The 25,380-nt window shown below is 42.8% G+C and overlaps 1 protein-coding gene across 4 annotated transcripts in view; it reads right to left on the reverse strand.

Annotated features, from left to right (window-relative positions):
• Nucleotides 1-19,024, reverse strand: part of trip11 (thyroid hormone receptor interactor 11) — a 102,159-nt gene extending 83,135 nt beyond the window's left edge. For 2 of the 4 annotated variants that reach the window (XM_069916117.1, XM_069916114.1), the window contains exon 1: nt 18,820-19,024. In XM_069916117.1, the coding sequence (XP_069772218.1) occupies nt 18,820-18,943 (124 nt within the window). In that variant the 5' untranslated portion in view covers nt 18,944-19,024. Of the gene's footprint in view, nt 1-11,627; nt 11,703-18,819 lie in introns of those variants that run through there. The other 2 variants (XM_069916119.1, XM_069916116.1) reach the window with 2 other exon arrangements.
• Nucleotides 19,025-25,380: the final 6,356 nt, after the last annotated feature.

Consider the following 25,380-nt stretch of genomic DNA (forward strand, 5'->3'; position numbering starts at 1 on the left):
CAGCAGCTCCTGGATTTCCTGGCTGTTTTCGTCAAACCAGTCCTTGTTTTTCCTGGAGGAGAAGCCCAGTACCTCTTCAGTGGATTGCAGTATGGTAGCCTTCAACTGATCCCAGAGGGTTTCAGGGGACGGGTCCGTGAGGCGGGTTGCAACGTCGAGCTTTGCTTTGAGGTTTGCCTGGAAGTTTCCTCTCGCTTCGTCTGACTGCAGTTTTCCAACATTGAACCTCTTTCTGGGGGCTTTATTGTTCCTGGGCTTTGGCTTGAAGTGAAGGTTGAGCTTGCAGCGAACCAGCCGGTGGTCAGTGTGGCATTCCGCGCTAGGCATGACCCTGGTGTGGAGCACATCTTGTTTGTCACTTTCTCGCACCAGGATGTAGTCCAGGAGGTGCCAGTGTTTGGATCGGGGATGCATCCAGGTGGTCTTAAGGCTGTCCCTCTGCTGAAAAAGGGTGTTTGTAATGACAAGCCGCTGTTCTGCGCAGAGCTCCAACAGGAGGCGCCCATTGTCGTTGCACTTGCCGACGCCATGCTTGCCCAGGATTCCTGGCCAGGTTTCTGAGTCTTTGCCGACACGAGCGTTGAAGTCGCCCAGGATGACAACCTTGTCGGCTGTAGGGGTACGTTGGATGAGGTTGCGCAGGTCGGTGTAGAACTTGTTCTTTTCTGCTGGTTCCGCCTGGAGGGTTGGAGCATAGACACTGATGAGGGTGATGTGACGCTTGTTTTGAAGTGGGAGTCGCATGGACATGATTCGGTCCGAGAGGCCTGTCGGAAGGTTTTCGAGTTTGGAGGCAATGAAGCTCTTGACCATGAAGCCTACACCAGATAGGCGTCGTTCATCCGAAGGCTTGCCAGACCAGTAGAGTGTGTAGCCCGCGCCGCGTTCTTGGAGGCTGCCTACATCTGCCAGGCGGACTTCACTGAGAGCAGCTATGTCGATGTCAAGTCTGAGGAGTTCATGTGCAATGAGGGCAGACCGACGTTCAGGTCGGTGGCTGTCGGTCTTGTCTAGCATGGTTCTGATGTTCCAGCATGCTAGCTTGAGTTTGTGAGCATCTTTTGAGGGGGAGGACGTGGAGGGGGAGGACGTGGAGGGGGAGGACGTGGAGGGGGAGGACGTGGAGGGGGAGGACGTGGACCTGTCCTCGGGCCTGCGCAAAGGAGCTTTTAGGTGGAGTGCAGTGCGCGCAGTACTGGCCCCACCCTTTACACCCATGGTTCGTGTGCCGTGGCCAAGCAAGCTGGGACGTGGCAGCGAGGTCCTTGGGTCGTAGGTTTTATATCGGAGTGGCCTTCTCCTATGCAGGTTTCTTACCCGGGCTGGAGGGGCCTGCCTCCCCTCCTAGGTCGGTCCATACTGCCCGGACCGGGGCCGAGGCCGCCGCAGTTCACCCTGTGCCTGGACTGGGGCCACCGCCTCCCACTCCCTGCCCGGACCGGGGCCTCCGCCTGCCTCACTCGACCGAGGCCGGGGCCGCCGTCTCCGCCTTGCTCCTGCCCGTATCGGGGCCGCCGCCGTCTACCCTTCGCCCGGACCGGGGCCGGGGCCGCTGCTGCTCTCCCTGTGCCTGGACTGGGGCCGCCGCCTCCCACTCCCTGTCCGGACCGGGGCCTCCGCCTGCCTCACTCGACCGAGGCCGGGGCCGCCGTCTCCCCCTTGCTCCTGCCCGTATCGGGGCCGCCGCCGTTTACCCTTCGCCCGGACCGGGGCCGGGGCCGCTGCTGCTCTCCCTGTGCCCGGACTGGGGCCGCCGTCTCCCCCTTGCTCCTGCCCGGATCGGGGCCGCCGCCGTCTACCCTTCGCCCGGACCGGGGCCGGGGCCGCTGCTGCTCTCCCTGTGCCCGGACTGGGGCATGCCGTCTATCTAATGTTAATGAAACATCGGATTTAAGGCAAAATAACACTAAAATAATTGCCAATATCTGCTCTGAGGTACTTCAGTATTGAAGATGATATACCCTAGAATCAATAAAATTAGTGTAGAGGTGACTAAAAGTGGCAAATATGAATGTTAGATTCAGTGAGATTTGACATACATGGACTTCATAATGAAAAGAGTATGTTTTAATTCGATTGTTTCCAAATTTAATCTGGGAACATGTGGATTTCTTTTGCTTGAGCCTTTTCAAAGAAAAATATTCCAATTTTTTTTAAAAAGCAATTTTATTCTTACACAGCCCCTCCAGATCAACAATGATTTGATTGCACTCTGCTTTTTGTGGATTCTGGGTGAAGCCAACATGGGAACTGCTGACATTTCCACAGATGGGTCACAGGTGAGTAATTTGTGATACCTTTTTATATATTCCTATATATTCCATTGGTACTGTGATCCTTTAAAGCACACATGTCAAACTCTGGCCCGCAGGCCAGATTTGGCCTGCGATATAATTATATTTGGCCTGCAAGATCATTTCAAAAATGTACTAGAGGTGGCCCGCCCTGCAGCGAGAGCCGATGCTGTTTTTTGGTCATGTCACCCCCACCATCCTCCCCCTTCATTGCACAACCTTCCCCATTGTAACACGAGAAATTGTAACGAGAAGTCTGTCGATGTCATCAGCCGGCAAGCCGGTTGGAAGGCTCCCACACAACCAGTCGCTTCTCCCACCTGTCGAGCGGTGCGGCGGATTGGCGAGCGCCTGTGATTTCCTGTTGGCGCGATGGGCATGGCAGGCTGCGCACGGCCCCCGGGTAGCGCGAGCCCCGCGCGACTGGCACTGGACGGCCCTTCCACAGCACGAGCGCACTTCTCCCGGTCGCCACGGCGACAAGAAACAAGAAGCTACGAAGCCTCAACTGCTGTGGGGACCAAGCCTCTGCTGTGGGGACGAGGCCTCCAGTCTTCAGTGTTGCTTGTTGCCAGTGGGCAAGGTGGGGATGTCGTAGAGCTTACTGCAGAGGGCATGTCATGGTGTCCGGAGTGGCTGTATCGCATGCCTGGTTTGAGGGTTCTGGAGGTTGCACCGTCTTAGATCGTGGGGCCCAGTGGCGGATGGGGAGATCGGTTGAGAAGGTCGTCGGGAATCTCTTCTGCCATTGCGGGCATTTCTTTCATTGTGCACCTTGTCAGTGAAGGCTAGCAGCATTGTTGGGGACCACACATATCTTCATACAAAGTCTTCTTCTTCCTCCTACCATTAGGTGTCAAAGCTTTCAGGCACCTATGGATTGTGAACCGTGCAGTGGTTTCTTCATTCAAGCTATCAGACTTTTCATATCTAGAGTATTATATTGTAACTTGTCTCTACTTTGCCTATTGTCAAGTTTTTTTAATTAATTACTGTATTGTTTGCACTGTTTTATTCACTTTAGCTTTGTGTAGGTTGTACTCGAGTGTAGATTTTTTGTTTTGTCTTGCTTTGTAAGTTTTGAGTTGTTTTACACTATTTTTGGGTCCCCGTGTCATTTTTGTAGCACCATGGTTTGGAGGAACATTGATACATTTTTTTTTAAAAACTGTGCACTGCATTTACAGTTTGGATTAAAATGACAAATAAAGGTAACTTCAACTTGTGTGAATTGCAAAACCCTGCAGGTGACCCTCATCAAACAAGCTTCTAACCTGGTGAAAACTTCATTGGTAATTCTGAGCCAATTGCCAGAGCCCAGGGAGAAGGGGAGGTGGGCGAGAAATCACGTCAGCTCTTCAGCTTTTGCTCAAGGTAAAGATTCTGCACATTTAAATATGAGCAGAGAAAAAGTTCCAGTCAATTAGCAACATTAATTTTAAACCCCTCCCCCAAGACTCTCTTTCACTAGGGGCTTACAAATTGAATTGTAACACAAGTTTAACCTGTCAAATTGGCAGGTTATTTACCCGTGTATAGGCCAACGATAGGTAGAATTTTTTTTAAAAACAGCACAGGTAGGCAGACCACCTCAGAGACGGATTGCCGGCCCGTGTAGACATACTGTGCCGCTATTGCTGGTCAATTTGTAAGCGATCGATGGCTCCCTGGGTAGAAAAATGACATCAGGGCTTGCATGCAAAGATAGTTTTTTAAACCCATAGCCATCAGACTGCTGAATGAGCTGAGAATGCAGTCTTTGCTTGGTTCTAATTGATTTTACCCTTTACATTAAATATCCTGCATAGCCCCTTTATACCTTTACTGTACCCTGTAAATGTGCTCTTTTACTTTATTTTGCTGTACGAACATTGCAGTTAACTTGCTAGCCCACTCGCAGAAGAAATTGTTGCAATGTACTAGGTATAATGTGATCAACTTAAAGATCATGTGTCAAGATGATGCAGCCATCTCTTGGATGCATCCAACATTTTCTGCCCTAATGAAGAGGTTTGCTCCCAGTCAACATTGGGAAGATTCATAATCACCCACTGTGATATCTTTCCATAGTTTGCATAAAGACTTATTCCTCTGCCTCCTGTTAGTTATTGGAAGGCCAGTAGTATAATCCAGAGTGATTGAACCTTCCTTATTTTTTAAAGCTCTACCCATATTTGCCTCAGTGAATGAGCTTCCACTACAGCTTGAGTGTAGCCGTTGCATTCTCCCTGATCAATAATGCAACTTCCTCCACTTCTTTTATATCTCTCCATGTGAATCAGAGAAACCCTGGAACACTGAGCTGTCAGTCTTGCCCCTCTCTCAACCAGGTCTATGTCATGGCTACAACACAACTCCACACACTAATTCAGGCTCAATTACTTTACCCAGAATAAACAAACAGCACACTGCGTTATTTAACCTCACCTTACTAGTGTTTCCTATCAGACCCTACCACTATTTTCACCTTTATACCTCCACGCTGACCTGTTGATCTCACTCGCCCCCACCTACTAACCTCCAGCCAGTTTAAACCTTCTCCAGTTCCTTCAGAAAATCTCCTTACAAGGATATCAGTGCCCCTCTATTTTGCGGCAAAACATCCTTCTTATAGAGGTCAGACCTACCCAGGAAGAGAGGCCATGATCCTCATACCTGAAAACCTCCTGGCTATCTTTCTATATTCTTCGTTCATGGCACAGGAAGCAATCTTGAAAATGACAACCTCAGAGGTGCTTTTATAAAAAAATCTTACTCAACTCCCTAAATTCACTTTGCAGGACCTTACTTATCTTCCTACCTATATGGATAGCATCAAATATGGACCACAATTTCTAGCTGTCCACTCTGCCCTTGCCTGCTCCAAGATATTCTTAACTGGATCCAGGAAAGAGCACACCACCTCATGCTTCGCACCTGCTCCTTCATCCTCCTCTTGCCATGTCTGTGAAGGATCTCCACTTGCCACATAGGCCTCATTGGCTGCAACAAAACCCATAAAACAAAAAAACAAATAATTCTCAACCCCGAAGGACTGCCCAAAAATGTTGTGTGCCTTGCATATCCTTACGTTTCCCAGGTAAATAGCTTACACAGCTCTCGCGTTTCCCTTTTCTTGTTTGTTCATGTTGGTCTCAAGGGGATTTCTGTACATTGCAATTTTAAGTGAGAATATACATACGAAGGGGCTGTATCTGTCTACCCTGGTTTTCAATGCAGTGACTGCAAGCTCCATTATGATTCCAACATTCAACAAAATTAATATTATGATGCTTGATTAACCTAACTATTCTAAACACATCTGCAGTTCACAGATTAGTACTGCCAGATTCACTGCATGCTTACAGTTTGCATTGCAGTTTCCCTCATCAACCACATGAAGCACAAGTAGGATTTTTCCAAAAGCAATTAATCAGTGTACAGAATTAAACTTACTTTGGAATAATGGGATTTGTAATTCCATCACGTGCAAAACGGAGTGGAGTTTGTATTCTTTATCTCTACTTTAAATTTTGGATTTTAAAATCTCAAAAAAATGTTAAGCAACAAGTTTTTGCAATTTGCTCTTATAATGAAAACAAAGTATAATTCAATACAGTAAATAACTTGTAAAACAAAAGCTTTAAACATAGCATAATAAAAATGTTAACTGTGAATAAGGGAAGAGTAAAAGTACATGTAATTTTATATTTGAGTTCAGAAATCCATGCAGGATGGATTTACTGCAAAAAGCCATTCTCTAGATGTTTCAACTTTGAGACTTCTCTCAGCAGACCCTTTAAACCGGACTTAGACAAAGCATTTTGAAATTTCATCCTTCAACAAGTTCAAAAATAATTCCCTCCAGTTCAATTGGAATTCTATGTTTTACAAAAGAATTGGTAAAGAGCAAAGAAAATTAAGAGTTGAAGTTGGCTGTAAGTCAGCAGGTCAAGCAGTATTAGTGGGCGAAAAAAAGAGTTCAGAGAGGGGATGGCCAGTATAATTAGGAGGGGATGGACAGAGGTGAACCAGAGAAGGGTGACAGAGGCAGTTGACTAGCACATGCAATAGAAAATGAGAGGCATGGGAACCAAAGTGCATCTTGCAGGGTGGGATGGCTCTGAGAAGAGACAAAGAGACTGGAATCTGATAGAGATACTGACAAATAAGATGCTGAATACAGTGGACAAAAATGTTGGTTGTGGAATGAAGGGGCTGGGTTAGGGAAAAAATGGAAGTTGTGAAGAGGAGAGAAGGGGACATTACCCAAGATTGGAAAGTTCAACATTCATACTCCAATGGGGTGGACTGCCCAGGCTGAAGACGAGATGTTGTTCCTCTAGTTTATGTTGGGCCTCGCCTGGCCGTGGAAAAGACCAGGGATAAACAGCTCAGTGTGGGAATGGAAAGGGAAGTTGAAATAGCAAAGGACTGGGAGCTTGGGATAGCAATTGCAAACAGCAAAACGATCCCCACGTCTACATCCAATTTCATCAACGTAGAGGTGGCTAAATTTTAAACACATAAATATTACCTCACATTGCTCCTTCTTTCTCCACAGATGCTACTACATCTACCAACTACAGATAGTCTGACATATTTTTGCATGATAGCCTATTTATTTGTATCCTCGCCATGGTTTAAGACATTTCCATATTATTCATTGCAAATATCACAGTCCAAATATTCATTTGTTTCTACATCCACCTATCAAAATTCACTAAGAATCAAAAATAGGAGAGTAAAGATGAACCATTTCCATTTGTGGAATGGTTAAAACAGGATGTGTGGTGATTTGAAGGAGGGAAAATTTGAAAAAGTTATCTTCAACTGAAATTCATTCATGAAAGCAGATTTTTTTCTTCAAAAATATACTTAATAAAATCTTCAATAGCACAATATATTAAACTTTTTTCTTACCAACAACAACAAAAACAAAACAATCCCTCCCTCCCACTTTGATACATATAGATCCGCGCACTGTCAGAGAATACAATTGGGGAATTCACTTTGGGATATATAATATCAGCATTTATATTCCTTTCTATTACTGTATTTAGGTCCCTATATGGTCTAGGTATGGCTGCCAGATCTTTACACAAGTGTCATACTTAATCTTTAAATTATGTGTACAGCTGTTCATTTCCGCAGTCTATCATGCTATAAGTAGAGGAGAGTCGGACTTCCAAATGATTGCAATACATTTTTTTGCTACCACCAGTGCTATATTTCTAAATGAGATTTGATATTTAGTCAATTTATTGCTTATTTCCATAAAATTACCTAGTAAATATAGCTCCAAGTCGCTCATGAAGGCCACTCCTGTTATCCTGGTTAATTTTTCTGTGATGTTTTGCCAAAATGGCCTCACCTTCACACATGACCATGTGGCATGTAGAAAAGTTCCTGTCTCAGTCCCACATCTGAAACACATATCTGAAATTTCTGCTTTTGATCTATGTAACTTTTGTGGGGTAATAGATAATTGGTGTGAAAAATTATACTGAATTCATCCATATCTTGCATTTATAATTAATATTATGGAAGTAGATTCAATTGTGGCTTTGAAAAGAGAAATAGATACTGAAGAAAAAAATTTAAGGCTGCAGTAAACCACCAGGAAACAGGATGCAGAGGATGCTTTTCTTTTGCAAAGCACTGGGATTAGTCATGTCAACTCAGAGCAGAGACCTGAGCCCATCAGCCCACTTTTTTTACCCATCTACACCATTATCATTTGCTCGTATTAGGTGTCCATCTTTTATGCATTGTCAATTCAAATACATGTCTAAATGCCTCAAATGTAGCGATTCAATTGAATTCCACCACCACCTCCTCTGACAGTTGAGACTCGACTCCACCCCATCTGTCCTTCAGCCCTCCCTTTCACCAATCCACATCTAACCCTTCCAATCCTCTCCTCATACTAGCCATCTCCCCTTTGCACTCTCTCTTAAAGGTTTCTGACCCAAAGCGACAATAATTCTTTTTCTCCCACTGATGTTGTTTAACCCACTAAGTTACTCCAATAGATTTTGTTTTACTTCATGTTAAAAGACTTGTTTTTCTCCCAGTTTACCATTTCTAGAAGATTTACCAACACTGATGTTAAAATGACCAGCCTGCAATTATGAGGCTTGTAGTTCCATTTTTTTCCCCTGTACTGGAGGCTTAAACAATTGCAAAGCGCACAGCACCATCTCATCATTTCTTTTTGTACGAGTTGCTTTTAAAACAATCCTGTTAATACTGCATATGGTTAATGAGGGAAACTGAAATAACTTGTTTCCTTACAGCGAATGATTCCAGCAGGGATCATCTGTTAACTTCAGAGGTGCTTAGGATCATTTGATTAATCAAGCATCATGTTATTAATCATGTTGGATGTCAGAATCACAGTGGTGCAGTCAATAAAGTTAAAAGCAAGATAGATAGGGGCAGCCCCCAGGAAGTTCATATGAATCTTCTCATTTAGGAACTGTAGTGCATGGAAATCCCCATGAGACCAATGTGAACAAACATGAAATAGGAAGCACAAGAGCTGTAAAAACAGGGCAGCATGGTGAAAAAAATAGTTCAGCACGGTTAGCAAAACACTGTTACAACACCAGCAATCGGTGTCGTGGTTTTAATCCTGTGCTGTCCATCAGGAGTTTGTGTGTTCATCCCGTGTCTGCGTGGGTTTCCTCCATTGTTTCAGTTTCCTCTCACCGTTGAAAAATGTATGGGGGGGGGGGGTTGCAGGTCAATTGGGTGTAATGGGCTCATAGTCTGAAAGGGACTGTAACCGTGCAGTATGTCTAAAATTTTTTAAAATTAAGATACAAAGATATACAAGGTACATAGCATTCTTAAGCAGATGTTCAGGATTGAGAATGATTTGTTTCCATTCTTGTTTTTTGTGGTTTTGAACGGACCACAGGTCCTTCCACAGATGGCACAGGAGGTGGATAATGAGGTAGGCATGTGTAGTGTGTGGTCTTTCCTCTTGTGCACAAGAGCAGGTCACAAGCTCTTCTACATTCCTTCTCATCTGCATAACCCAACAATGTAAAAATAGCAACTTCTCTTCCTTGTATTATCTCGGCATCACAAAGTTATTAATTCTATTTAAGTACAGTAAAGCTGGGGAAGGTCAGCAAGCAGACAGCCTTAATCATAATTCATAATTGCTGCAAAGAAATAGTTTGGAGATCAATCCATAGGACCATAAGAACAGCAGAGAAGATCACTGGAGTCTCTCTTCTCCCTCCACACCTGCCCCCCCCCCCCATCCCCAATCAACATGATTTACCAGGATCATTGTCTAAAAAGGACACACAAAATCATTGAGATTCCCTTCCACCCTGCACACAACCAAAGGAACTGTTCACACTAACCATCCGAGACTCTCTTAATCATGAAAAAATATTTGAACATATATAAATACTTGTCTTACACATGTATGGTTTGGGCTGGATTGGGGGGGGGGTGGCGGCTGGCTGCTTGTGGGCAAGGGCTGGGTTTGGGGGCTTCAGGTTCTCAGGGAATTCTCTTTTGACTGTTTTATGTCTGAATGAAGTGAATTTTGTGAAATATTGCACTTTATAACATGATAATTGAATTTTGATGAAGATCTACCGGGACCAATGCCTGAAGAGGGCACACAAAATCAGTGAACCGGTGCGGACTCGAAAGGCCAGTATGGCCTGTTTCCGCTCCGTAAATGGTTATATGGTTAACACCGTTCCCTTGAATTCAACTTGTACAATCAGATGACAATAGTCTAGACTAGGCCCAAAACGCTGACTGCCTTTTGTTTTCTATGGATGCTGAGTTTCTCCAGCACTTTTGAGTAGTGCACAAGACCCCAGCAAATGCAGGCTTTCTTGTTTATCTTTGCCTTCATTCACTTTATCAAGCACTGGTGCATGCTGGTGTAGGGTCTCAATCCCAAACATTAGCCATCCATCCACCTCCACACATTCTGCCTGAGCTGCTGAGTTCGTCCAGGACTGTGTTCTATTTTGCTCTATGTTGCAGGATCTACGGCCTCATTCAATTCATTCACTTACAATATCAATTCATTCACTTACAATATGTCAAAATCACCAATGTTTCTTTCCTAAACATTCCATCAAGGAAACAATTGGGAAGAACCAGTCAATTAGCGTCCAGTGGTGAGACAAACCTATATCATCTAAGTTTCAATGTGTTCTTCAGAAGGTAATCATGCATCTTGGAATGTGTCAGTCTACAGCATTGTTTGCAGACTTCTCCCTATACTGTAAGCCAAAAGGTTTTAACTGAGTTGATGATAACCCAGCAAAATTCAACATTTGTCTCAGTATGCATCCTTGGAAGCAGTCCTGGTGTCCTGTACTATACAGTTGTTTGGGTTGAACCCCAAAAAAGACCACTGCATTCATTTCAAGACAATCTTGACAAAAAAGTGCAAGGCATTGTACTTTGGGAAGGTGAACCAGACTAGGAAAATGGTGGAGAACTTCAAAGTGTGGCAGGTCAGAGGTATCTGATGATCGATACAAAATTCCTTGAATGTGGCATGACAGGTAGATAGGGTAACAAAGAAAGCTTTCAGCCCTTCAGCCTTTATAAACCAAAATAGTGATTCATACTGAAGCTGAATAGGACATTGGTGAGGCCAAATTTAAAGTATTGTGCACAGGTTTAGTCACCTAACTACAGGAAAGGTATCGTTAAGATTAGAAAGGTTGACAAGGATGTTGCTGGGACTTGAAGAGCTGAGTTATAGGGAAAGATTGAATAATTTAGGACTGTATTCCCTGGAGCATCGGAGAATTTGATAGAGGCACACAAAATTATGAGGGGGTATAGAAAGGCTTTTTCTGAGTTTGGGTGAAACAAAAACTAGAGGAGATGGGTTAAGGGTGAAATGCTTAAAGGGAACATTAGGGGGATCTTCCTCACTCAGAGTGTAGAACAAGCTACAAGCGGAAGGTTTAATTTTAACATTTAAATTTGGATAACTACGTGGATGCGAGATATGAGTTGGTGGGGGGAGGTAGGTATGGAAGGCTATTGTCCAAGGGCAGGTCAATGGGACTAGATGGAATGAATAGTTCAGCAGGATGAAGGGCCTGTTTTTGAGCTGTGTGGTTCAAAAAGTTGATTAAAAAGAGTTCAAGATTCATTGTCATGTAATAAAACAGCGTCATATTACACAGAATTGCTTTTGCCTGCTTGAAGGCAGACAGATTCGCCATCAGCAGAAATTGGCTGAAGCATCTCTTACAGTCAAGAGAAAGAGAAGCAATGTTTTACCCTCTATCAAATCTCCACATAACTTTCTTTCCTTCAAGGAGAACAATAAAGATGAAATGAACTGACCCAGTATGTAAAAGTAGAAGACACTAATTTCTTGTTTTTTTCATTGTGTGATGACATTGTTTAATGGGTTTAAATTTGGAGTCACTGTGTGTTCACTCTCAAGAGTTCTCTCCTAGAGGGAAAAGAGATTTGGGTTCAGCTTGTTTTTTTTTAAAAAAACAGAGGGTAGGTACAGGACACACTAAGCCATACCTACCAGGCACATACATCCTCCTGCTCACACTGGGTTCATGCAATCATTGATCAGATAATTAATTTACAACTTATCCTCATGGTCATGCAATTGAACATCCTCCTAACCCACGCTGACTGTACCTTCACAAATTTCTTTTTCATTTCAATTCATTTTTGGGTCTCTAACCCAAAACATTAATTATATTACTCCTCCTACAAAAGCATCTGACCTGCTGAATATTTCCAGCATTTCCTCTGTGAACTCTGTTTGGCAACAATACATCTATAATTATCAGATGTGGCTCAGTTGGTGATATTTGCATTCCAAGTTAGAAGAATTGAGTAAAAAGCTTGGTTGATATGACAGTTCATCATGACATTTAGGCAAACCTAGAATCCTCTGATTTAATGAGCACGCAATAAACGCGACGCAATAAACGCGACGCAATAAACGCGACGCAATAAACGCGACGCAATAAACGCGACGCAATAAACGCGACGCAATAAACGCGACGCAATAAACGCGACGCAATAAACGCGACGCAATAAACGCGACGCAATAAACGCGACGCAATAAACGCGACGCAATAAACGCGACGCAATAAACGCGACGCAATAAACGCGACGCAATAAACGCGACACAATAAACGCGACACAATAAACGCGACACAATAAACGCGACACAATAAACGCGACACAATAAACGCGACACAATAAACGCGACACAATAAACGCGACACAATAAACGCGACACAATAAACGCGACACAATAAACGCGACACAATAAACGCGACACAATAAACGCGACACAATAAACGCGACACAATAAACGCGACACAATAAACGCGACACAATAAACGCGACACAATAAACGCGACACAATAAACGCGACACAATAAACGCGACACAATAAACGCGACACAATAAACGCGACACAATAAACGCGACACAATAAACGCGACACAATAAACGCGACACAATAAACGCGACACAATAAACACGACACAATAAACACGACACAATAAACACGATACAATAAACATGAAACAAACTCAATACAATAAATACGATACACTGCACTGTATACAAACAAAGAACTGCTCTGAGCCCTACTTTTCTACAAAGTCAGAATATAACATGAAGCTAAACACATTCTACTGGAAGAACTCAATGTGTCAAGGAGCATCAGTGGGAAAAGACCAGTAAATATTTTGGATGAAAACCTTTGCCTGTGTCCGAAACATCGATCGTGCTTTATCTCCCATTGATGCTCCAAGACCCACTGAGTTCCTTCAGCAGATTGTTTAGTTCTAGATTCTAGCACCTGCAGTCCTGTATATCACCTGAACCTTACTGCTCTCATTCATTACTGTAATGTTGAGAATAATATGCGTTTCTCAATTTACCCATTTTTCACTAAAGAAAAATGACCCTGAAAACCTAAAATTTATGAAGTTATGGATTTCTTTATTTCTTATTTACTGAGGAATTTATTAGCCTCTCACTTACCAAAAAATATTATTTACCATACCTCACATTGCACACATTGAAAAACCATTCAGCTCTAATAAACCCAGGCAAGACAAGCATCTGAAGGCACAAAACAGTGTATTTATAATTTCTTTTCTTCACTCGGTCAGACAGGTGTATCAATGGTTGATTCTAATGTTTATTGCCAACCACAATTATCACCGAATTGTGTCTTTTTGTGCACGCAAGAATCAACTCCATTCCTGAGGATCTGGGACAATACATAGACCAAGACCAGTGCGCATGGCTAAACCTTTCCCAAAGTACAACAATGAATAGGTAGGTGAAAATTAATACAGGGAAGTGAGAAATGATACGCCATAGCACAAAAAATAAGGTCAGACTAAATGGCACAGTTCTGAAGTGTATGCAGAAACTGAGGGAATTGGGTGTGTATCAATCCTTGAGAGAATGGTTAGCAAAGTCGGTGCTTCTGCAATTCATTAGTAAAGGAATTACATGCAACAGAGGTTACACTGGATCTTTATCAACACTGATTAGGCTATTATTAGAATGTTTTCTGATCACCCATAGAGGATATGCAAAAGATTTACTAGAATTGTTTCAGGAATTACAGATTTCTGCTTGAAGGTTTGGCAGGAGAATCTATTTATTGTTTTCCTTTTTTTTTAAATTTTTTATTTTTCACACTATGAACCATACTGACCAAAAAACACACAGATATTTCCCTCTTGAATATACAGTGTCATTTTCTCCCCTTTTCCCCCCCTCCCTTCCCTCCCTCCTTCACCCCCCCCCTCCCCACTCACTTAACATTCAACCTAAATGATACATTAAACAATGTCGTCAAACAATGAAAATAAACAAGAAATTAGTGTCTTCTACTTTTACACACTGGGTCAGTTCATTTTGTCTTTATTGTTCTCCTTGAAGGAAAGAAAGTTAGGTGGAGATTTGATAGAGGGTAAAACATAAGAGTCTAGATAAATAAACAGATTTCGTGAGCAAAAGGAACAAGGACATGGAAGCACATATATAACATACAGGGTACAAGGAAGATGCAAGAAAAACCTTTTAAGGCATGATCTGGTATTGAATTCCCTGCATCGAAAGGTGTTGGAAACAGGATTAGTGCCTTTCAAAAGGGAATTGGATAGACATTTAAGAGATGAGAAAAGAGCAGGCATTGAATGCGATTGTTCTTTTAGGAGCCAGCATAAAACTCAATGGAGTAAATGGTACTCATATTGCTTAATATATTTACAATCTTTCCTCTCCCCTGCATGGGTCCTAATCTAAAACCAAAATGCTGCAGAAACCCAGCAGGCCACACGTCCCCTTCTGGTGTTCCAAAAAAACCCAGCACAACTTGCTATTTGACCTACTTTTAGGATTGGTGCCCTCTCATGGGGTGCCCCAAGAAGCAGATAAAGTCACCATTCTTGCGACCTGACCCCCCCCCCCCCCACAGGATTATTTCAAATCCAATTTAACAACGATTCCCCCTCCAAACAGGATTATTTCGAATCCAATTTAACAACAACTCCCACCCCCAACAGGATTATTTCAAATCCAATTTAACAACCCCCCCCTCCAAACAGGATTATTTAGAATCCAATTTAACAACAACCCCCCCAACAGGATTATTTCGAATCCAATTTAACAACAACTCCCACCCCCACAGGATTATTTAGAATCCAATTTAACAACAACTCCCACCCCCCACAGGATTATTTAGAATCCAATTTAACAACGATTCCCCCTCCAAACAGGATTATTTCGAATCCAATTTAACAACAACTCCCACCCCCAACAGGATTATTTCAAATCCAATTTAACAACCCCCCCCTCCAAACAGGATTATTTAGAATCCAATTTAACAACAACCCCCCCAACAGGATTATTTCAAATCCAATTTAACAACAACTCCCACCCCCCACAGGATTATTTAGAATCCAATTTAACAACAACTCCCACCCACCACAGGATTATTTAGAATCCAATTTAACAACAACCCCCCCAAACAGGATTATTTCGAATCCAATTTAACAACAACTCCCACCCCCAACAGGATTATTTCAAATCCAATTTAACAACCCCCCCCTCCAAACAGGATTATTTAGAATCCAATTTAACAACAATCCCCCCAACAGGATTATTTCGAATCCAATTTAACAACAACTCCCACCCCCCACAGGATTATTTAGAATCCAATTTAACAACAACTCCCACCCCCCACAGGATTATTTAGAATCCAATTTAACAACAACCCCCCCAAACAGGATTATTTCGAATCCAATTTAACAACAACTCCCACCCCCAACAGGATTATTTCAAATCCAATTTAACAACCCCCCCCTCCAAACAGGATTATTTAGAATCCAATTTAACAACAATCCCCCCAACAGGATTATTTCGAATCCAATTTAACAACAACTCCCACCCCCCACAGGATTATTTAGAATCCAATTTAACAACAACTCCCACCCCCCACAGGATTATTTAGAATCCAATTTAACAACAACCCCCCCAAACAGGATTATTTCGAATCCAATTTAACAACAACTCCCACCCCCAACAGGATTATTTCAAATCCAATTTAACAACCCCCCCCTCCAAACAGGATTATTTAGAATCCAATTTAACAACAACCCCCCCAACAGGATTATTTAGAATCCAATTTAACAACAACCCCCCCAAACAGGATTATTTCGAATCCAATTTAACAACAACTCCCACCCCCAACAGGATTATTTCAAATCCAATTTAACAACCCCCCCCCCTCCAAACAGGATTATTTAGAATCCAATTTAACAACAACCCCCCAACAGGATTATTTAGAATCCAATTTAACAACAACCCCCCCTCCAAACAGGATTATTTCAAATCCAATTTAACAACAACCCCCCCAACAGGATTATTTAGAATCCAATTTAACAACAACCTCCCCAACAGGATTATTTAGAATCCAATTTAACAACCCCCCCCCTCCAAACAGGATTATTTAGAATCCAATTTAACAACAACCCCCCCAACAGGATTATTTAGAATCCAATTTAACAACAACCCCCCCTCCAAACAGGATTATTTCAAATCCAATTTAACAACAACCCCCCCAACAGGATTATTTCAAATCCAATTTAACAACCCCCCCCCCTCCAAACAGGATTATTTCAAATCCAATTTAACAACAACTCCCACCCCCAACAGGATTATTTCAAATCCAATTCAACAACACCCCCGAACAGGATTATTTAGAATCCAATTTAACAACAACCCCCCCAACAGGATTATTTCGAATCCAATTTAACAACAACCCCCCCCAACAGGATTATTTCGAATCCAATTTAACAACAACCCCCCCAAACAGGATTATTTCGAATCCAATTTAACAACAACCCCCCCAACAGGATTATTTAGAATCCAATTTAACAACAACCCCCCCCAACAGGATTATTTCGAATCCAATTTAACAACAACCCCCCCAACAGGATTATTTCGAATCCAATTTAACAACAACCCCCCCAAACAGGATTATTTCGAATCCAATTTAACAACAACCCCCCCAAACAGGATTATTTAGAATCCAATTTAACAACAACCCCCCCAAACAGGATTATTTCGAATCCAATTTAACAACAACCCCCCCAACAGGATTATTTAGAATCCAATTTAACAACAACCCCCCCCAACAGGATTATTTCGAATCCAATTTAACAACAACCCCCCCAACAGGATTATTTCGAATCCAATTTAACAACAACCCCCCCAAACAGGATTATTTCGAATCCAATTTAACAACAACCCCCCCAAACAGGATTATTTCGAATCCAATTTAACAACAACCCCCCCAACAGGATTATTTAGAATCCAATTTAACAACAACCCCCCCCAACAGAATTATTTCGAATCCAATTTAACAACAACCCCCCCAACAGGATTATTTCGAATCCAATTTAACAACAACCCCCCCAACAGGATTATTTAGAATCCAATTTAACAACAACCCCCCCCAACAGGATTATTTCGAATCCAATTTAACAACAACCCTCCCAACAGGATTATTTCGAATCCAATTTAACAACAACCCCCCCACAGGATTATTTAGAATCCAATTTAACAACAACCCCCCCAACAGGATTATTTAGAATCCAATTTAACAACAACCCCCCCACAGGATTATTTAGAATCCAATTTAACAACAACCCCCCCCAACAGGATTATTTAGAATCCAATTTAACAACAACCCCCCCAACAGGATTATTTAGAATCCAATTTAACAACAACCCCCCCCAACAGGATTATTTAGAATCCAATTTAACAACAACCCCCCCAAACAGGATTATTTAGAATCCAATTTAACAACAACCCCCCCACAGGATTATTTAGAATCCAATTTAACAACAACCCCCCCCAACAGGATTATTTAGAATCCAATTTAACAACAACCCCCCCAACAGGATTATTTAGAATCCAATTTAACAACAACCCCCCCAACAGGATTATTTCGAATCCAATTTAACAACAACCCCCCCCAACAGGATTATTTAGAATCCAATTTAACAACAACCCCCCCAACAGGATTATTTAGAATCCAATTTAACAACAACCCCCCCAACAGGATTATTTCGAATCCAATTTAACAACAACCCCCCCAAACAGGATTATTTAGAATCCAATTTAACAACAACCCCCCCACAGGATTATTTAGAATCCAATTTAACAACAACCCCCCCCAACAGGATTATTTAGAATCCAATTTAACAACAACCCCCCCAACAGGATTATTTAGAATCCAATTTAACAACAACCCCCCCAACAGGATTATTTCGAATCCAATTTAACAACAACCCCCCCAAACAGGATTATTTAGAATCCAATTTAACAACAACCCCCCCAACAGGATTATTTAGAATCCAATTTAACAACAACCCCCCCAACAGGATTATTTCGAATCCAATTTAACAACAACCCCCCCCAACAGGATTATTTAGAATCCAATTTAACAACAACCCCCCCAACAGGATTATTTAGAATCCAATTTAACAACAACCCCCCCAACAGGATTATTTCGAATCCAATTTAACAACAACCCCCCCAAACAGGATTATTTAGAATCCAATTTAACAACAACCCCCCCACAGGATTATTTAGAATCCAATTTAACAACAACCCCCCCCAACAGGATTATTTAGAATCCAATTTAACAACAACCCCCCCAACAGGATTATTTAGAATCCAATTTAACAACAACCCCCCCCAACAGGATTATTTCGAATCCAATTTAACAACAACCCCCCCGAACAGGATTATTTAGAATCCAATTTAACAACCGCCCCCCCCACCTCAGGTTTCTCCTTCAGGAGGGGACGATGCCCTGAGCAGCTGCTGCACTGGCAGGTCTTAAAGGCCTGGACAGGCCCGTCCCGAGATTGAATGGACGTCTCGACCCCTTTGGCCACGACTTTGGTGGGACGTTTGCAAACTTTCGGGGGGCGGGGGCGGGGAATGGGGCGGGGGCGCTCACCTTGCACTTCTTCGACGCCCTCGGCCAGCATGTCCTTGGTGAAGCTGGAGAGCTGGCCTGTCAGGGAGGACAGGCTGCCCCCGACCTGCCCCAGGCCCGAGCTGATGCCCCCGAACCAAGACATGACGAGGTGACGCCAAGCTCAGACAGGGGGGGGGGGGGGGGGGCCGGTGGAAAGAGACGCGTCGAGAACGCCTCCCTCACTCGCCCTCAGCTCGCCGCCGTCCTGCCAACTCAACGTCCGCCATGTTGTCGGCGTCAGGGCCGGCCGCGCGGCATCCTGGGTAGCGACCAATCACCGCGGCGGCCGCCCAGACCGCTTTCACCGACGCCATCTTGGCGGCGGGAATTATGGGACAAGGCCCGGCGACCGCTGACACCTTCCACGCCCAGGGGCTTCGAGGTCGACCGGCGAAATTGAGGCAGCTCGAGCTTCGCATTGGGTTCATCCCATTCTTCAAAAGAAAATCTCATCCAAAGGGGAGAATTATATCGATCGAGCCCGATATGAGATATTCCACTCAGAAGAGATTTGCCAGGTGGTAATTTCCAGGATCAGCATCCTTGGGGAAAAATAAATTACTTTTCGGGACTCCCCGCCCTATAAACACTCAAAGTGGCCTCTGGGGATGGAGCTCGAGGAACTTCAGAATCAGAATTGATTGCGGTGTGGGGCGGCAGCGTCACGGCAAACATTGCGCGTCGAAAGAACCAAAGGCTTGTCGATCCAAACCAAGGCTTTTATTAACTAGAAGACTGGAGCGTATCACGAGTCGGTCGAGCAGTCCAGAATGATCTGGTCTGGCGAGGAGCAACCCTTTAAGACCTGCCAGTCGGTGGGGCTACGCTCTCAGCCAATCACCGTCATCCTACACTGTCATGATGATGAATATGCATGAGATGTATGCAGATAGAGGTTGAGCTATTAACCTGACGGGAGGTCAGAGGGCATGCGCGGGATGTATGCAGGCGTGAAATGGTGGAATAATGGAAGCAGAGAAATAAATACACGCCGATGTTCAACGGGTAAATCCTGTGTTGATGGTGCTATCAATTTCACATTTCGGGCCACAAATGTGACATACACTACCATCTGGTGATAGAATCTGTACTCTCACACATACTACAACCATTACTATATATAAAAAAAATAGTGCACAAAAAGTAAGACAGGGTTCATTGATTGTTCAGGATTCTGATGGCAGCGGGGAAGAAGCTATCCTTGTGCCGTTGAGTGCTCCTGAACCTGCTCAATGGTAGCAGAGTGAAGAGGGTGTGGCCTGGGTGGTGGTGGGTCATTGAGGATGGAGGCTGCTTTTTTTTTTAAGACACCGCCTCATGTAAGACGTCCCACCTAATCACAGAGCACCTATGGCATAGGGAATACCTAAACTGGTATGTGAGTGGAAAGAAAAAGGTTGAAGACCATTGCTCTAAGGGAAATGCAGATTTTATTACCTCTCACCCACCTTTTGTACAAGATTGGCATTCAGTCCACAAGGTTGGTTCTGAGCTTTTGGTCGGCTGTCACTTTAATTGTACATTCCATTTCCCCTCTCTACAGATGTAGTCATAATCTGTTCCAGCTAGACTCAATGTGAATTGGATGCACTTCACCTTCTGACTTAGCACATTACAGCCTTAAGTACCCAACACTGAATTCAGTGTCTCTGTTCCATTCTTGTCTCATTTAACAGTATTTCTTGCATTCAGTTATTTTTTTTCTCTTTTGGATAAATTTCATTTATTGGCTCACTTTTTCCAATCACAGCTTTTGTTATACATTAGACTTTACCATATTCTTTGAACTGGCGCTATCATATAATATCTTGTTCTCCATCATAATCACATTTTGTTCTTTTCCTTTCCTCCCAAATTTCTGAGAAACTTTGAAGCTTTTTCATCTCTAACCTTTGCAAATTCCAATGAAAATGCCATCAGTAATGTAAAAAAGTTAACAGGGAGTAAGATAAAATAGTAAATAAGGTAATAGGGAGAATCTTAGGAATTATGTCAGTGGTGGGCAAACTATTGGAGAGGATTCTTATGGGCAGGAGTTACGAACATTTAGAGAAGTAGAATGTGTGGGTTTGAGTGGGATAGATCATACCTCATGAGCCAAATTGAGCTTTTTGAGGAGGTAGCAAAAGAAATTGATGACGGTAGGTAGATGTGGTGTATATGGATTTGAGTAAAGCATTTGACAAGGTTCTCCATGGTAGACTCATTCAGAAAGTCAGGAAACATGAGATCCATGGAACCTTGGCTGTGTGAATTCAGAATTGGCTCACCTGCAGAAAGCAGAGGGTAGTAGTAGATGGAACATAGTCTGCTCAATGGCCAGTTACTAGTGGAGTTCCACAGGGATCTGTTCTGGGAACCTTGCTCTTTGTGAATTTTATAAATGACCTGGATGAAGAAGTAGAGAGATGGGTGAATAAGTTTGCAGATGAAATGAAGCTTGGAGGTGTTGTGGATAGTGTGGAAGACATTCTTAGGGTTACCACAGGACATAGAGAGGATGGAGATGGAATTCAATCTGGACAAGTGTGAAGTCATGCATTTTGAAAGATCAAACTTGAACACAGAATAATGGCAGAATTCTCAACATTGTGGAAGAGCAATGCCTGATGTGTTGAATATTTCCACAATTATCTCTGCATCATTTTGGTATGAACAAGCAGTTGTTCTTCATTGGTAAAGTTGAAAAATGTATTAATGTCAATCTAAATTTATCTTAAACAAAATAAAATTATGCTAATTTGAATTAAAGGATATAACTTTGCTTTATTCAGTTCTGTCTCTAGTCTCCCTACACCCTTGACTGTGTGGCCAGGCACAATTTGAATGCCATCTACAAATTTGTTGATGACACATGGTGGTCAGCAGAATCATAGATGATACACAGATGATAATGAGGAAGCATGCAGAAATTAGATAGATCAGCTAGTTGATTGATGTCACAACAAAACCTCCTCTATATCTCTGGAGACAAACTTTCTACAGACATTTCTCCTTTCAAAATGTCCTCTTTCTTCAAGAATCGTGGCTTCCCCTTACCTGCATCTCTTACATTTCCTGCCCCTCTGTCGCTTGATGCAACCAACACAGAATTCCCCTCATCCTCACCGACCAGCCCACAAGCCTCCGCATCCAACATATTATCCTCCGTAATTTCCGTCACCTATTACACGACTCCATCATCAGATGCACCTTCCCCAGTCGTCCCCTCTCCTCATTCTGTAAGGACCGCTTCTTCAGTGACTCCCTTGTCCACTCATCCCTTCCCACCAAGCACCACCCCTTTGACACCTTTCCCTGAGATCACAGGAGGTACTACACCTGCGCATACACCTCCTCCATCACCACCATTTGGGGTCCCAAATAGTCCTTCCAAGTGAGGTGACATTTCACTGGTGAATCTGTGGGAGTTGTCTACTGCATCCTGTGCTGCCATTGTTGCCTTCTCTACATCAGAAAGATTGGACGCAGACTGGGAGATTGCTTCACTGAACACCTTCGTTCTGTCCACGTCAATGACAGGAATCTACCAGTGGCCAACCACTTCAATTCTGTGCCCCACTCCTGCACCATCATGTCTGTCTATGGCCTCATGCACTGTCAACCCAAGGCCACTGTAAACTGGAGGAGCAACTTCTAATATTCTGTCTGGGCACTTTCCAACCGGATGCCATGAACATTGACTTCTCAGATTTCTGTTAGACTACTTCCCATTCTACTTCTTTTCCCCATCCCTCTGTCTCCTTAACTCCAACTCTCCACCCTCTTCCCTCTCCATTCACAAAGCTATCCCCACTCCCGCAGTTTGCTGGTGTGCCCTCCCTTCCTTATCCACTTATTACCTCCTGCCTGTGAGCATGTGCTCTTCCACCCCCACCATTTTATTTGGGTGCTTGCCTATATTTTTCTCATACCTTGAAGAAGGGCTCAAGCCTAAACTGTTGATTTGGTATCTTTATCTTTGCTACATAAAGAATGCAGTATGACCTGCTGAGTTTTTCCACTATTGAGTTTTAACAGTGTCAACTGAAATGGGATGGGCAAAGCAGCATCTCGAACATTGGATTATAATCCAGTGCCCTTACTTTTAAATGAGACTCCCTCGTGTTAAATTGTCCAGACATGTGAAGTTGAGAAAACAAAGGAGAGCTGAGTTAGGGAATAAAGAGTGGAAACTCTCAGACCTTTTGAGACCCAAGGAATACAATTCCATCTGGTAAAATATTGCCTCCTATAACTTAACCAGGGCTGAGCATGGATTTCTACATTGCATACACTGTACTTGGGGATTGATGGGCTTTTCACATGGTATACAGATCCTTTCAAAGCCATTGGTTATAAAGCCCGTATCTACTTTCACTATGTAGCCACACCCTTGTATTACCATCGGCCAGTGCTTTGAAGGCACAGGTTGTGGAAGAGCTGTGTAAATTTGAACAGAATGTTGGTTAAGGCACATTAATGAGTGAACATTTCCAATGGTTGCTGTCCAGAAGTTGGGCAAGAGTGTTATGCAGTGATCATAGAACAGCACTCGATGTTGTTCCGACCCATATATTCTTTAAAAAAAATACTAAACCCTCCCTACCCCATAACCCCCTATTTTACTTCAATGCTTCAGTCTCCACCACTATCCCTAACAAGGCATTCTGGGCACCCACAACTCTCTGCATAAAAAAGTTACCCCTGATGTCATCCCTAAACTTCCATCCCTTCACCTTGTACATATGTCCTCTGGCATTTGCTATTATCCAATAATACTGTACATTAACATCGAATAGTTCAACACTAGGGAATAAAGCTTTGTAGCAGCACATCTGGAAAATAAAATCTTAAAACAACTTTGCCCTATCACCCACTTGCCCATGTTAGGAAACAAGATTCTCCAATACAGTCTTTATTTACAAGTATTCTGCAATTTACTGCTACGACTCGAAAGGACTAGAAATTCAAACTTGTAAATGGCGTACAAGATGAAAAACCAATGTCTCAGGTAGCTTTTGCTCAGACTTTTTGCTGAGATTGAATATACTGTGTTCACTTTAAACAAGATTGTTGATGAGCACTATTCAGGATATTGGTCAATGTGAATGCCGAGCCCATCTTAAAACATACATAGATGATCATGCTCTTGTACTTGAATCTTCAGCATTCACTTAAATCCCTCTAATTCAACATTAATTCTTGCCCAGTGATGTAGAACCTTCTTACGGATCTGTGAAACCTTGGGAAGTGCAAACTTCCTGATTGTGAATAGTGAGTTAAGGTCTATCACTATTGGCAGTTCACCAAACAATGGTTCTGATTGGCTCTGAAATTGAACTGACAATATGGGCAGCAGAGCGGTTAGCACAATGCTGTTACAGCACCAGTGATGCAGGTTCAAATCCAGCGCTCTCTGTATAGTTTGTACATTCTCCCTGCGTCTATGTGGCTTTCCTCCAGGTGCTTTGGTTTTCTCCCGCTGTTCAAAAACTTACCAAGGTTGTAGGTCAATTGGGTGTAATTGGACAGCACAGGCTCATGGGCTGAAAGGGCCCTTACCCCCCCCCACCACCCATGCTGAATGTCCGCATGTTAAAAAGAAATTCTTGAAATCAGAGTGTATCCTAAACAAATTATCACCCAAGTAAGATCCTGCAGTTCAATGCTGAAATTAATTCATGGCCTTTTGGTGCCCCTAACATTCGTATGAGACTTTGTCGATTGAATATTATGATTGTTTGACAAAATATATCAAGGAAAGCAGAAGGTACAGAAACCTGAAGACAAGAATCTCTAGGTTCAAGGAAAGTTTCTTTCCAAAAGCCATTAGCCTCCTGAATGAACCTCCTCGTTACTCTAATCGGGGACTGGTTCGTCACCACAAAAGGACTGTCAGCCCTTTTGCTGTTATGTTTTTAACACTAGGATAATTGTGTACATTTGTTGTCTATTGTTTTTAACTTATTGTCTCTTTTTAATCCAATTAGGTATAATACAGTAACCCCATCCCAGTATTTGGCACCTATGGGATTGGTAGATGTTAGTTAAGTGACAGTTGCTTGAGATAGTGTGTTGGGTGGACTGACCGCTCGGGGGTACCAATTTTAAACGTTCACCTTTTTTACCTATTTATTTTCCATGATTTTTTTTGCCAGTTGTGTTTTTTTTCTGGATAACAGGAATTTTACTGCATTGCAATTCAATTGCACCAAATAAGAATTTGAGTGCATGTGCACAAAGGTACATGACAATAAACTCATTATCGTGAACATATTGTGTCCAAACAAACTGTCTCAAAGCTCAAAGTTCAAGTTTATTGTCAGAGTACACACATGACATCACATGCAACTGTGAGATCATTTTCCTGTGGGCCAGGGGCAGAATTTCTTCTTATTGGTAACTGTAAACTGTACTCAAAAAATATACATATACAAAAGAGAGAAATGTAAATAAAGAAAAAAATCAAAACAAAAAAAAATTCAGTAATAAATAACATGTTTGTGGTAAACCACTGCATGTAGATATTTACCTGTCTGGGCACACCCATTGACCGAC

This window comes from Narcine bancroftii, chromosome 2, assembly GCF_036971445.1.
Source record: "Narcine bancroftii isolate sNarBan1 chromosome 2, sNarBan1.hap1, whole genome shotgun sequence".
Classification (NCBI taxonomy): Eukaryota; Metazoa; Chordata; class Chondrichthyes; order Torpediniformes; family Narcinidae; genus Narcine; species Narcine bancroftii.